Below are 14,360 nucleotides of genomic sequence, written 5' to 3'. Positions count from 1 at the left end.
GTCCTGTCTGGTCAACTGGGCTGTTTCCAGGTGCTAAGCATCTTCCTTTGCATTTGGGCAGCAAAGCTTTCAAAGTTCCTTTTCAAAAAGGATGAAAATGTTTTCCTGTCTTTCTCTGCATAAAGATTTAGATTGTGGAGCATGAGCTGCCTGCCCAGTTTGTCTCCAAACTTGTTTTACCCATTTACTGCGGACTCTCTTCAGACCATGCTATGTTTCCCAGCTCTCTTCAAACAGACTTCAAAGAACAATAAAGAAAGGGTTCCTGGGAGGCCTGGTAAGTCCAGCTTTGCTGGAACCTGTACAGACCTCAAAATACACAACAGAGTGAGAGAGCTTATGCTTGTGTGGAGATCCATCAAGTCCATTGCTGTGATGTGTATCAAAGAATAATAAGAATACTAAACTATGTGAAAGTCTAATGAGTGCAGAATAAAAGAGGATAAATTTATGCATAGAGTGATACGGCTTTAATGGACATGCTTTCACAGCCCTTTCCTCCGCCCCCAAATACAGAAAATTCTGTTTCATAGCACCATGTTCAATGTTAGACCTGCTTACCAGAAATTCAGATAATTTTTTAAAAGCTTAAAATAAACTTCAGTGACAGTGCTGTCTTAGACTGTGTTTGAAAATCCCTTCTTAAATGTGGTCAGAGTACTCCTGCAAGCTTTCAAATGCAATTCACTAGACACTGATCAGCAAAACATCTGGGACAGACAGGGAGTGAAGGACCAGTGGCTGGTCATGTGGCCTGACAAGTGTTAGTGACTTCTGAGGCTCCCTTAACCTTTGCAGCATAGAGGCTGTTTGTGACAATCACCAGCTTTTCCTACATGCGTTCAGACCTCATTAATCTGAACCTGAAACTCCGCTACTTAATGTTTTTTAATTTCACTAAGGCCTCAGCTCTCAGTGAGGGCAAGGGGAACTGGCACTCAACATGACAAGGAATTCTGAATTTCTTATTTCCTTCTCTGCCCCAGAACAAACATTTTTTAATAAGCTGCTCTCCTTGCTGAAGCGGGTGGAAAAAGTACATTCCTAAGGCAAGCTTACACAGAAATAGTTGAAATGACAACAGCTGTTGAGCCCTCATCACTTTTACAGTTTTCTGGCGAAACCTTTTAAATGCCTCTCTTGATAAAGAATAAAAATCTGAGTCACTCTTTGTTCTTGATCCAGAGTAGCAAGTCACTTTTATTTGTCGATAAAGCTATCGCACTTTCAGTGCCTTTTGTTAAAGCTGAGCTGAAGCTTCAATCTGAAGATCTGCCTCTATTTCCAGATTTAATCATGAGTGCTGTAGAAAGAGTCTTCTGTAAAACAAACAAAGCCCAGTTATGAGTGTTTTTAAAGTTTCAGTTTTACAGCCTTCCTATGTCATCACTCAGTTGAACAATATAAAAAAACCACAATGCAAGTCAAATAATCCGTGTAATTACCATGTACTTACTTTTATTTCAAGACTAGAGTCCTGTAATTCAAAATTAGACAAACCCCCTATTTCTCACTTCGGTGCTTTCTCTCTTTAATTTACCAGGAGAGGAAAGTTTTACAGGGAGAAGTAATACCTCATTTACTGAACCAAGTAGAAAAAGGACAGATTGAGAACAACTGCTTTCAGTTTCACTTAATTAATTGGACTGAGAGGAAACGATACTGCTTAGGAACTGAAAAGCAGAGGGGGATGTTAGCAAAGAGAGAATTGTTAAGACTCACAGCCTGTCTGGGATAGGGTGATGAAAGAGACTTATTTACTGCCTATGGATTGGTGCAAGTTCAATTGGAGGTATTGTCTGGCATAATTATAACAATGCTTACTGAATATACAAGTTTTACTATGGAGAAAAAATAATTTTACTTCTTGTCTTCTGAAATTATTCTTTAAGTCTCCATTCAGTGTTGGAGCAGACAGACCTCGGACAGAACATCTGTCCTGTGAAATCTTTTGTGCTGATCTCTGCTTACAGTAGGGAAGGTACTGCACTGTTCATAGTAGCGTAATTTGAGAGGCACAATACCTGTTACTCTGAGTCAAGAGTGTGAAAACACACTGGCTCTGAAGCAATGCTTGCTTAATGCTACCTCATGGGAACCACTATGTGTTGGAGTCTAAAGAGCTTTGTGATATTCTGAGTATTAGCTTTTCTAGATGCACTTCCTCTGCAAAATATCCCATTGTTCCTATTAACCCAATGTAGAATAATCCTGAATGATGAATTCTATTCTAAATTTCTGAAATCCTGCAGTACCTTTTTCTCCATGGCTTGATTTTTGTTTCATCCTAGCATTTTTCAAAGATGTCAAATGCAGACATTTGATCTAGAAAAATAAGTAACAGTCATATCAGAGGATAATTTAACATTATATTCAACATACGATCATATTCAGTAGGTGTGACGGATGCACTTGACCCCTTAACCAGACTGGCGGTGGTTTGGTGCAGGCTCTGGAAGAGCCGGGCTGTGAACTCCTCTAGTTTCAATCTGTTCTCTGAGAACCCACAAAGGAGCCCAGTGGCACAGTGAGCATCGATGCATATGAGGTTAGAACACCAATCATGCGATTGACACATGAATAGCAGGTGGCTTTTCCAAGACTTATTTATCAAGGAACAACAAAAGTTGTGGGTACAAGGAGTCTCATGCACACCTTTGCCATCGCACATAATTTGACTACGTGCCAACCACTTTATCTCATAAATATGACAGCCTATTGAGCTGTCCCTGCAAGGCAGCATGGCTGCATGGTGGTGATCTCCCCTTGAGCTGGGACACCTCTCAAGGTCGCTCCTCAAGGCAGAGAGACCTTTTACCAACGGCAGATCTTTGGTAAGGAACCGATATTGCGCATAACCTTGTAGTATGGTAACTTTGATTTTGCCTTAGTAACTTTGATTGCATGCTGAATGTTTGGTAATGAAACATAAATTTTGCATGTATAATCCCTTAGACATAAACCATTGACCAAGTCTGAGACTAGGTTTGGACCTAGCCACACCTAGACTCCTCACTGAGGAGGAGTTTAGAAAGCAAGGGGGTCCACTCTGAACCTCATGACTCAATGGGAGGGTCCTCTTTATCCTTTTGCATCTCCGGTCTCTCTGTGAATCGTTCCAACTTGAGTGTAACTCAATTTTCCTTTGTATGTTTCTTCCATGCAGTAATTTACTAGAGTGAACCTTGCCATCAAACTTTGTTAAATTGCACTTTTACAACATCATATTAAAACCACTTTTGCTAATACCTTTGACGGTGATTCTTTAAGCGATCTAAATCACTCATCCGCAACAAATTGGCGTAGTCGGCAGGATCCTAAATCAGGATTCTGCGACAGTAGGGAGACAACTGGGCCCCTTTGCTGGGATGGAAAATTATACAGAGCTCCATCTCTGATGCAGCTGGGATATAATCATACTATTTGCTTAGCAGGAACAATATCAGCCTTCAGCAAACAAGGGCAGTTGCTGAAGACTTTCCAGGATTTGAGCTTAAAATTAATGGCTTGGGTCATGGTTATTATTTTCTTAAAACTCAGGCAGACTATAGGCAATGGATCTTGTTTGTGTTGATGTGAGCATAAGTAGTCAATAGAATTAACAAATTCCACGCTTTACAGAGAATGTGTACCTATGGCCAGCATTTGTTACACTCCCAACATCACTCTGTTCGGCTGGCACAAGGGTTCAGGTGTTCCTGCAGCTTGTTGAAGGGCATTTCAAGCTCACAGATCTTGCATTTTGTTGCTTGTTTGTGGCATTCCTTGGTCTGCACATGAATAGAGGAAATTACTGCAAATTTTCTATCAATACTAAGAGGGCATTGGGTGAGAGCAATGAGTGACTGTTTAAGAATGCCCTCTTTAAGGGGTATCTACACAACCAAATGCAGGCTTAGCTGTATTAGGAGTTTACCTATCTAGGCTATCTTTAATTTAGGATGATTTCGGCAATATAAGGAAAAACGGGAACCAATAGCAGTGAAGATGTTCTGTGTCAGTACAGGTTAACAACAGAGCACAAGCCCACCTAGAAAATTCCAATACTTCAGTTACCACCACCAGGGGAAGCCTGCTGTATCTTCACTGCTTTGGTTCCTTGAAATGGTTAGACTACAGCCAGCATGGACAGGCTGCTCTCACTTCCCAGCCTCTGCCAATTCTTTTGTGTATCTCCCCTTAGCTGTTTCCTTGACTCTCGCTTTGTATAACCGCTCCTTTGGAAAAGCAGGTAATATGAGTGTGGGGGCAGGATGGATGTCTTTGAGAAGCCATCAGAGAACATCAGCTTGAGGTGCCAAGGATGAGAAAGTAATAGATTATCTCCTGGAACAGACTGTCCCATCACAACTGGATGGGCAACCACCATGGGATATACTTATTTACAAGGGGGAAAAGGTATGCCAAAACACTGCAACTGTTGAGAAGTTTAAGTTTCTTCATGGTCCAGGACAGGAGTCAGGGATTTACATGTTTTCGCTGTTGAACCCATTAGTGTGACTCTTGGTCAGCCTAGAAGGTAAAAAGTACTGCACTCCATACTTACCTCATGATGCTCCAGCTGGTATTGCTGCATGCTTTGGTGACAAAGATTACATCTGACCTGCAAGCAAAACATATAGCAGTTCATTGGGAGCACAGGAGAATGGTTAATGCTTTCATATGTCAATACAACTTCAAGCTGCTGAGATGATTTTCCTGTCATTTTCATCCCAATCATCAACAAGCTGTTGGTGAATTTTTGTTTCTCTGTCAGGCCTGAGCTTTGTTGATGCGATTTTGAGGAAAACAGATATCTGATGATTCTGCAGGAAGCCGTCATTCTGTGCAAGGATCCAGTTCTCAAAGATGCCCATGTGAAATGCAAAGTGTGATGTGAAATAAAGAGTGTGTATTCAAAATTTTGACTGAGGTTTAACTTAAAAGTATAGGTCCGATATTCAGCTAGTCTAAATTATAATAGCCCCTCTGAAAACATAGGAGATATGCTAGTTTTCTATAGGTTTGCCACGAGAGCTACTCATGTTCTGTTAAGTAACTGAAATCAATGGAATTGCTAAAACAGTAAAACTAGTAAGACAGAATAAAAAATCATGCCTGTGTATTCATGCTTCAACATAGTACCTCTAGCTACAGGTTCTTAATGCTATACTAAAAATGATATTGCCTCACTATATGAAGAGCTGATAAATTTACTCTGCCAGTTCAGTTTTGTTAAAAAAGTGCATTGATGTAATACAGCTTTGTACAAGCAAGGTTTATGTCAGATAAGGTACTGTCTGTCTTCCTCTAACCAAATCATTTAACTTGCATGCTTTGGCTTGTGAATGCTTGGCTAATTCACAAGCACTAGGAGCATGTATCCATACCTGATCTGCAATTTGTATTGCTGGGGAAACTGAGACACCACAGCGGAAGCTTTATTCTCTTAAGCTGCGTGTGCAGTAAGATCAAACGGTGATGTAACCAGGCCTGAAGGGTCATATCAGACCCTTACAGAAGTTCAAATCTAGTTAATATAGAGCACAGTACCATGAACATACTATTTCAGGGCTGGCAGAGCTTTTTGCTATTTGCAAGAAAACCCAGAAGAACATGTAGCATTCCTCACCTGCTTGTGTGCTTCTGTTTGATGGTCTTTCATATCCTTTTGGGCAACGGGTTCATCACATTCTGGACAGACAGTGAGAAACCACAAGCAGTGGGCTTCATGGAGGGAGAAATTGGCAGCAGACACATCTCGTTTACTACCGAGCACATAAATGGGAAAGAGAGAAGAGTAAATGAACTGGTGTGGTGGGTTGACCCTGGCCAGCAGCCAAGCACCCACACAGCTCTCACTCACCACCACCCTACCAGACACACAGTGGGACAGGGGGAGGAAATAGGAAGAATAGAAGTGAGAAAATTTGTAGGTTGAGATAAAGACAGTTTAACTCCTGAAGGAAAGAGGGGGGGAAAAACCAAGTGAAGCAAATGACATCACTCACCACCTCCCACAGACATACCTATGCCCAACCAGTCTTTAAACAATAGCCATCTTGGAAGCAAAAAAAAAGCAAAAAACGAACCCTGTTCTTCTCCCTCTAATGCAGTTTTTATTCCTGAGCATGAGGTTACACAGTATGGAATATCTATTTGGTTAGTTTGGGTCAGCTGTCCCGGCTATGTCCCCTCCCAAACTCTTGCTCATCCCCAGCTTACTCACTGGTAGGGCGGGCAGAGTGGGGAAAAAGAGAAAACCTTGACACTGTGCAAGCACTGTTTAGCAAAAGCCAAAACATTGGTGTGTTATCAACACTGTTTTAGCCACAAATACAAAACACAGCACTGTAGGGGCTGCTGTGAAGAAAATTAACTCCATCCCAGCCAGACAGAGTACAACTGGTTATAATTCAACTAGTTTGTCCCTAAAAACTAGCAATAAGTATTTGTCTTTCCAATTCATCTTAATGAGACATTTAGAGACTGGGTTCTGCAACTCATTCTGTTCTGCCATATTACCAGGAATACTTCTGAAAGGGACAGGGCAGCTGCTGGAGGGTCCAGGTATATTTGTCCAACAATTGTTTCAGGAACAGCTCCAGCTGTTGTTTACATTGTGGAAAGAAAAGAAGGGTCCCTCTTCTGGGTGTCATCTAGGGCATCACAAAATTTACAGCTCTTTGGCTCCCAGCAGACCAATTTAAAGTCCAGCCAAGCAGCTGCTCTGTTCAGATGAAGGCTACTTCTGAGCTGAGATCTCACCATGCTCAGTGGGTTCAGGAAAGGCCACTTAAGTTTATCTGGGAAATCACTTGATTTTAATAATTGATGTTTTCACAACATTACTGACAAGAATTGAGATACAGTTCAACAGGGCTTGGTTAAGACCTCCTGAAGAAGCTTCCAGGTGCAAACCTTAAGCAGTGTAAAACTTCCATTGCTCCCCTTGAAACAGCTTCAGGACAACTGATGTGCACACCAGCTGATTTTCTGACTTCCTCTGCCAGCAGGGCCTGGGACCGTGGTCCCATGGGACCTGTCTTAGGATGTCTGCCTCACTGCCCTCACTTCAGGCCCTGAGACATTAGTGCGCCAGGCAAGAGGAGGTGAGGTGTATCTCTGTCATTTCAAAGCCTTTACTGCAGTGGGCCCAGGACCCTGCAGCAGGAGATACTGATGCCTGACACAAGAGAGCGATGGTCGTTAGGACATGGCAGCTGGAGGTAAGCCCATGCAACCTTTCTGGCCTACAAAAGTAGGAAGTCTGCCTGAAAGGACATGTACGCTTCCAGCTCTGCTACTTCAAGGAGATGTGTGAGGCAGAATAGCTGATGCCATCTGGGCTTTCTGCACTAGTCTTTGTTCCAAACTGTGACATCATGTCTGGATCACAGAACCAGTCTGCCCAACATATTTGCTGGTCACTCAATGTGGAGGGAGCGGCCAGGATAAGGCCACATAAATTATGAACAGCCCAGCCCCAAGACAGAGCAGCCACAGCAAAAAAGCCCTGGGGCAGTGAACTCTTCTAATTTTCTTAGAGAAGGTAAGTTGCCTCAAGGAAATCTGCTTTAGACATGAGGAGAAGCTTCTGACACCATAAAGGCGCGAAAAGTAAGGACGCTGCAGTCCTGATGCCCCCGGTCTCTAGTCAGGGCGGGTGCACTTGCCACAGGAGGGAGGCAGCAGGCTGTGGCAGGCCGCCCGCCCGCCAGTGCCTCAGGGACGTGAGAGGTAGCAGGACACCGTCTTCATCACTGCTTCCCCAAAAGGGCGGTGGGGAGCCCTCTGGCCACCATCTCCCCTCCACGCCTGGAGTAGCAATGGCTGTGGGGAGCCTTCGGGCCCCATCGCCCCTTCCTGTCCAGCACCTGTGCTGTGTGTTGTGCAGGTGTAGCACCAGCACCTGCCCACAGAGGAACCTGCAGGGAGCATGGCAGCCCCACCTGTGAACCCACCTTTGATGTTATTTTACTGATAACCATAACATTGCAGTCTACCAGGTCGCAGTCTGGCCAGGAGCCCAGAGCGGGAGAGGAAGCACCATGAAACAAACCCTTGAGCACCGCGGTACAAACCCAGGAGGGCTGCCTTTGGGCAGCGGGCTCTGCTGGCAGCTGCCCTGTGCCCCACCATGGCTGGTGCCCGCTCGGCTGCAGCCCTTGGGCGGCTGATGTCACCACAGCCATTGTTCTCTCAACCTGTGCAGGCTGACGGGCCGCAGGGCTGGTTTGCACTGTGCAGGGAGGGCAGAGGCATGCTGCAGCCCCCTCCACCTCTGGAGTGGTGGTCATGGTAGTATCCAGCCTCACAAACCCACCTTGGCCTCTCTGGGGCAATGCTGTCCCACTCAGACAAAACCAGCCAGCTAGTGGAGAGGAAATATTTGCCCACCATCACCACAGGGGAGAAACCCAGCAGTGGTCCTCCAGCCTCACCTCACCAAGCCCCACAATGTGGCTGCTTAGCCTTGCCCAGGCCCCAGGCAGACTCCCAGGCCCCACTGTTTCCCCAGTGACCCTCAGACCACTTCAGGGTATCTAAGTATCTGCAAGGTCAAATCTCCAGCCTGCATTAACCAGCTTTGCCTTTTCTCCTTGATGATACTCTGTCATGGTTGGGACTGACAGATAATACAAGAGGCCCCAAGTGCAGCATGTCCTGCCTGTCACTGGACCTCAGCTGGGGGTCACACAGCTCTACATTTTTACATAGGGAACTTTAGAAGAAATGTAAGTTAGAGAGAAAAAGGAACCGAACTTCATGTTATCATTTCAATGCCAATACCAGTATCCTCAGAGTTTTCTGATGGAAGGCCTAGCATTTCTTGTATCTGCTACTACAACTGATCCCTTACAGTTGTAAGTATGATACAGGCGGCTCTTCTCTGATGTCGTAGACCCTCCTTGATGTGGAACAATGAGATACAGGAGATGCAGAAAATATGAACTGACCTTCTTAGTCTGTAAAAAGGGGACAATAATATTAATTCTTCTACTTTGCAGAGGTATTGGGAAGAATAATTCACTAGAATTTGCATAATCTATTGTAATGCCGTACACAACAGATGTCCCAGATGTTACTCAGAAATTGGTGTGGTTCATTTCCCATCCAAACAAGCCCCTTCTGTCCCCCATTTTTCTCTGGGAAAAATAATAAGAAGAAAAAGGAAGCCCAATAAGCCATTATTTAGACCTGGGAATAATGAGTGTTTATCTGGATTTTGTAACACAAATTATGTAATGAAGCAGAGAAAAGGCTTTTGAACAAATATGTTAATGAGATGGCAGCTAAGGGAGAGGTTACAGAATTGCCAATTCCAAACCAAATTTTTTAATGTGATTTTCTTTTGGTTTTTTTTTTCTTTTGTAGTCATTAGCCTGCACAGCATTTGAATGTGCTTTAGGGCTTCATGCAAACTATATGGGAAATATCAATTCTAGGTCAAGAAAGCCTGATCAGCAACACACACCAGCTGAGAAAACCCCACTGACTCAAAATTCATAATGAGGGCTTTTATGTAGAAAGTTGTTGGGCACAGGGATTGTACTGAAAGGACTGTTCGTTCAGCGTCTCAAAAGATTTTCTTGGAAAAATATCAGATGCTCCACTGGGAACTTAGTTGAAAGATACTCCTAAAGCAACACAGTGGACTGGCAGTGGCTGGAAAGTACTGATTGGAGGGAAAATGGAAAGTAATGAAACAGTGATCTTCTTTGAATGCCGGTAATAACTCTTTCCATTTAAATTCTGTGTAAACCTTCCAGTGAGTAACATTGTTGTAAAAGACCTCTTCTAGGCATCTTTTTAAGTCAAGCATCACATAGAGGTAAGTTCTGAGCTGGTTGTTTTTTAAATGTGATTTACAAAAGCCAGGGTAGAAGACACTTCCTTTTCTGCTAAGTCCTAGAATGTCTCAGGGTCAGTTGTTTTCATTTTTGTTTCTCAGTGACAAGTATGATAGGTCTTACAGTCATTGTTTAATATAATTTTGTTAAAACTTTTGTACCTCTGGGTGTTGCATGGAGCCTGCAACATGAAAGAGCTTTAAAAAGAATGTGAGGAGAATTTTTGTCTTGAGAGGAACTAGCAGTTATCTAGGTCAAATGGACTGCTTTTAAACAGGCAATCTGTACTTGTGTGCTTGGAGAGCATTTGAATTACAGGCGGAAAATATGTGTATCTGTAATTAAATGAATCAGCTGCTACCTGTAAAGCCTTCTTGCTACAGACCATTCCTATCCAGCAATAACAGGAGTAACTGTGATGATTGGCTTGTAGTGAATATCAGAAAAGCAGCTTCTTGGGAACGACCTAAACTATACTAAAATATTTATTTTCCAATTTTTCCACCTGGACTGATGACCCTGGAATTCCTACCTTCCAAGAGAACTTGATTTCTAGTCCCTTTCTACTACCCCAAACAATGCAGGTCAGCCTTTGTTAACTAGTCTTCAGCAGTGTCCCACTTCCGAGTGGAACTCTTTACAGTGGCTCACATAATTGGATCTGGTATCTGAAGTACAAAAGGGAAGATTGCAAGGCTCTCTGTGTGGTTTGACGATGCTGTCAAACTCATCTATGAATTTGCTGTCTTGAAAGGTGCAGCTGTTCGGGTCCCAGCTGTTACTGTTCCCAGCCATAGGTGGCGCAGTCTCTTGAGCTAGCTCTGGTGCTCACTGAACACTTAATTGAACCTACCCAGCTCACTAACTCAGCAGAAAAATGTTCTGCTTTCTTTGTCAAGTTAAACTCCAATGAGCCCCAGAGCCAGGAGCTGGGTGGCAAGTGACCTGCCCTGGCAAGCAAGCCAGGGCAGGTCAGTGGCAGTGAGCCATGAGGTGGGCTTGGCTCTGTTACTGCATCGTACTCTTGATTCTCGATATGCTTTAAAATACCTGTGTTTATTAAGGTAGAACAGCAGCAAATGGGAGCAGTGGTGTCTAGTAAGCAGGGAAAGGGATTCAGGTACAAGAGACTTGATTCAGCTCTGGGTTCCACTTCATGTCACCACCCATGCCTAAGTCTCCTTGTAACACAAAGATCTGTGTTCCTTTGTAAACTGATTTGAAACTTACTACCAAGAAGAACAAAAGCAGCATATTATTCAACATTAGGGTATCAAAATTTAGTCCAAAGGCTGCTACAATCTCCTGCTTCTAAATGGTGTCTGCAACCAAAAGTTAATTTTACCTACTGTCTTTAAAACAGTAGTTAAAGACCGTGAAACCACACATCTTGCATACATATTTGTAAATACTGCTCTGGTCTCTGCTATGTTCAGAGCAGTACTGACTGGAGGAAAGGATTCTTTTTTCCTGAAGGCCTGCAGTTAGTGCTCAATTAGCATGAGCTGAATTTCAGACTGTGGGAGGTTTTTGTTTGAATGCTCTCTTTGAACCATCTAAAACTCCTCCTGCTGGAGGTTTTGCAAGCACGATGGGCTCTCCGTAGCTTCCTTTTGCCTGGCTGTCAGACTGGTTCTGTAAAGCAAGCAGCCAAAGCTTTGTCCACCTTCTCCTTGGCACAGTGAAGAGGAAGCTCATGGGCAAATTATGTGAAAGAGCTGCCATTCCTGTAGCACTCTCGTATCCAGCCAGTGCCAAATGTATCTGAGTTGTAAGCATAGACTGAGGGAGACAGGGAACAGCTGGAAGACTTGCCAAATCGAACATGCTCCTCTGTGCTTCTCTCTACTTGTGCATGCTGATCCCTTAGAGAGCAGTGCCCAGCCTTGGCCTGCATTGTAAACTGCTCTCTTCCCCCATTTCATCCAATCATGCTCTTCCCTTCTTGCATCTTGACTATACATTGCACAGCTTTTCCATCTCCTTATTTGAATGTAGCCTGCTTCTCTCTTGTCCTCACTCAGTAGTCTTCTTCCTGCCCATGCTGTTGCTGTTTGAGATGATGTGTGAATATGTGGTTCTAACATGTGGATTCAGTCAACTTCTCGGCCTCCTGGTTCTTACAGTTGAGCATGAATTGACACATGTAAACCTCCAATGGTTTACAATAGTGATGGAGGTATCTTACATATGAAGTGTTGTCGTCGTTTAACCTGAGCTAGCAACTAGGCACCACACAGCCGCTCACTCACTCCCCCCCCCAGTGGGATGGGGGAGAGAATCAGAAGAGTAAAAGTGAGAAAACTCGTGATTTGAGATAAAGACAGTTTAACAGGGAAAGCAAAAGCCGTGCACGCAAGCAAAGCAAACCAAGGAATTAATTCACTACTTCCCATCGGCAGGCAGGTGTTCAGCCATCTCCAGGAAAGCAGGGCTCCATCACGCATAACGGTGACTTCGGAAGACAAATGCCATCACTCCAAACATCCCTCCCTCCTTCTTCTTCCCCCAGCTCTATATGCTGAGCGTGACGCCATATGGTATGGGATGTCCCTTTGGTCAGCTGGGGTGAGCTGTCCCGGCTATGTCCCCTCCCAGCTCCTTGTGCACCCCCAGCCTGCTCGCTGGTGGGGTGGTGTGAGGAGCAGAAAAGGCCTTGACTCTGTGTAAGCACTGCTCAGCAGTAACGAAAACATCACTGTGTTATCAACAGTTTCCAGCACAAATCCAAAACATAGCCCCATACTAGCTACTGTGAAGAAAATTAACTCTACCCTAGCCAAAACCAGCACCAGTGTGCAGTGGCAGGATGGCTTGAGCAAGGGGGTAACAAGGTCAGAATTTACCTTTCAAGATTACAGGTTCAGTTCAGCGCAGGACTTTGTCCTTGCTGCTCTGCCACAGTCAGCTGCTTTGCTTGGTTTTAGCTGAATTCCTAGCAGACTTCCACAGGAACTGTAGTTGGCACTAATTTTATTTCTTCTCAACGGAGTCAGCACAGGTGCTTTTCATGAACAAATATTTCACACGCACTGCAACAAACCAACCTGCTCTCCTCCTGAAGTAAACCTCTAGAAAAGGAGGCTACTTTTGCAAAAAAAGTAAAGAAATAAAAGTTGCTCATTTCCACGGTCACGCTTAAGATTTTTCCCAGCTTTTGCTTAGTCAAAGTGCTGGGAATGATCAGCCTTTAAATTTAGGTTTCTAAACTGAGTTTATCAGTGCCGATCTTGATTCATGAAAAGATTAGAGTCGCTTAGTTTGGGACCTCGGTCTCAGATAAAAATATGCTCAGATAAAGGAGATTTTGACACACTTTCTTTCAAATCAGGACTCAATGTTGTTCCTAGATCTCCCTCTCTCATTCAGCTGGTATAGATCAGGCAGCTCCACCAGAAGAAGTGGGAAGTGGGTATTTATCTCTAAGGGTCAGGTACTTGCTGGTCCTGATTGACACCTCCCTGTTTTCCTCCTTTGCTCCTTCCATTCTGCTCTATAATCTCTTGGGAGACCTGCACTGTCTTCTCATCCCTGTCCCAAGGCAGCCATTCCTAAGAACCCTAGGGAACATTGCATTTCTCGCATCCCTCCCCTTCTCCCAAAGGTACACCCTTCTGCTTGATAGTTGCCATATGAACAGGTACTCAGTACCTTTCAATCTGATTTCCTATTATTCAGATGCTTGTTCTTTTTTGTGAATCCTTTTTTTGTCTTGTTCCATATCATAGAATGTACTTTGCAAGGCACACTGAACGCAAGTTTGCAATAATTCTGCACAAAAAGGAAATATTGATTCCCTTCTCTGTATTTGACAAAAGAGGACACTGAGGCATGGACTGGCTAATTGAATTGCCCACAGGAGACCCTGATCTTATTCCTAGGTACAGCAAGCAAGTCTCCTGTCACAGGATTAGTCCATGTAAAGGTATCAACACATATTCATGGCCTTTCTCTCTATTTTCTCTTTTCTGTGCTGCATCTCATTTAAACAAGAAGACAGCAAATAATATTTGCACTGGTGTATCAAAGTGAACCTTAGTAAAACTCTTTTAGAGTGAACTCTTTGCATTTTCTTATTTAAGTGCTTGTAGTCCTTTTTCTTTGTTGACTAGGGACCATTTTTTCACTGGAGACAGTCCACAGGAATGCAAGTTTTGGCTGATTCCCCACTTTCTGCTAGGTTTTGCGCTGGTGTGAAGTTTCCTCTGTGTTGGTAAGTTACCCAGAGGGACTGCTGCTAAAGGTTTGAAGATTTGGAATCTGTACAGATCCGGTTGGCTACTATTTTCCTTAGTGGACATTCACTGCTTTTACAAACAGAACAGTAACATTGGAGTGTCTTGTTTTGAACTTCTGTCACTCAAGTTCCTCTGGTCAGCAGAGGACAAATAGTGCAAGCTGTAGTCAGAGCTCCCTCATTACTTGCTGTGGAATCTGAAATTCTTTATTTCTGTGAGTAACTGCTTGGTAAGACTGTACTAAGAGAATGCAGGATCAAACTGTCAAGATATGATTTATGCTGCCTTC

At 43.7% G+C, this 14,360-nt stretch overlaps 1 protein-coding gene across 1 annotated transcript; it reads right to left on the bottom strand.

The window, feature by feature from the left end:
• Window positions 1–1,290: 1,290 nt before the first annotated feature.
• On the bottom strand, window positions 1,291–5,878 carry XAF1 (XIAP associated factor 1; the record flags this gene model as incomplete). The annotated part of the gene is given in 6 exon segments (XM_075169111.1): window positions 1,291–1,319; window positions 2,256–2,325; window positions 2,819–2,829; window positions 3,644–3,770; window positions 4,547–4,603; window positions 5,612–5,878. Coding segments are annotated over 6 exon segments (561 nt in total), but the record flags the coding sequence as incomplete, so codon positions are not given.
• Between the last annotated feature and the right edge of the window lie 8,482 nt (window positions 5,879–14,360).

Source organism: Calonectris borealis, chromosome 19 (genome assembly GCF_964195595.1).
Source record: "Calonectris borealis chromosome 19, bCalBor7.hap1.2, whole genome shotgun sequence".
In the NCBI taxonomy this organism is placed as follows: domain Eukaryota; kingdom Metazoa; phylum Chordata; class Aves; order Procellariiformes; family Procellariidae; genus Calonectris; species Calonectris borealis.
The sequence above is the reverse complement of the archived record's forward strand: the minus strand, read 5'-3'. Positions and strand labels throughout refer to the sequence as shown.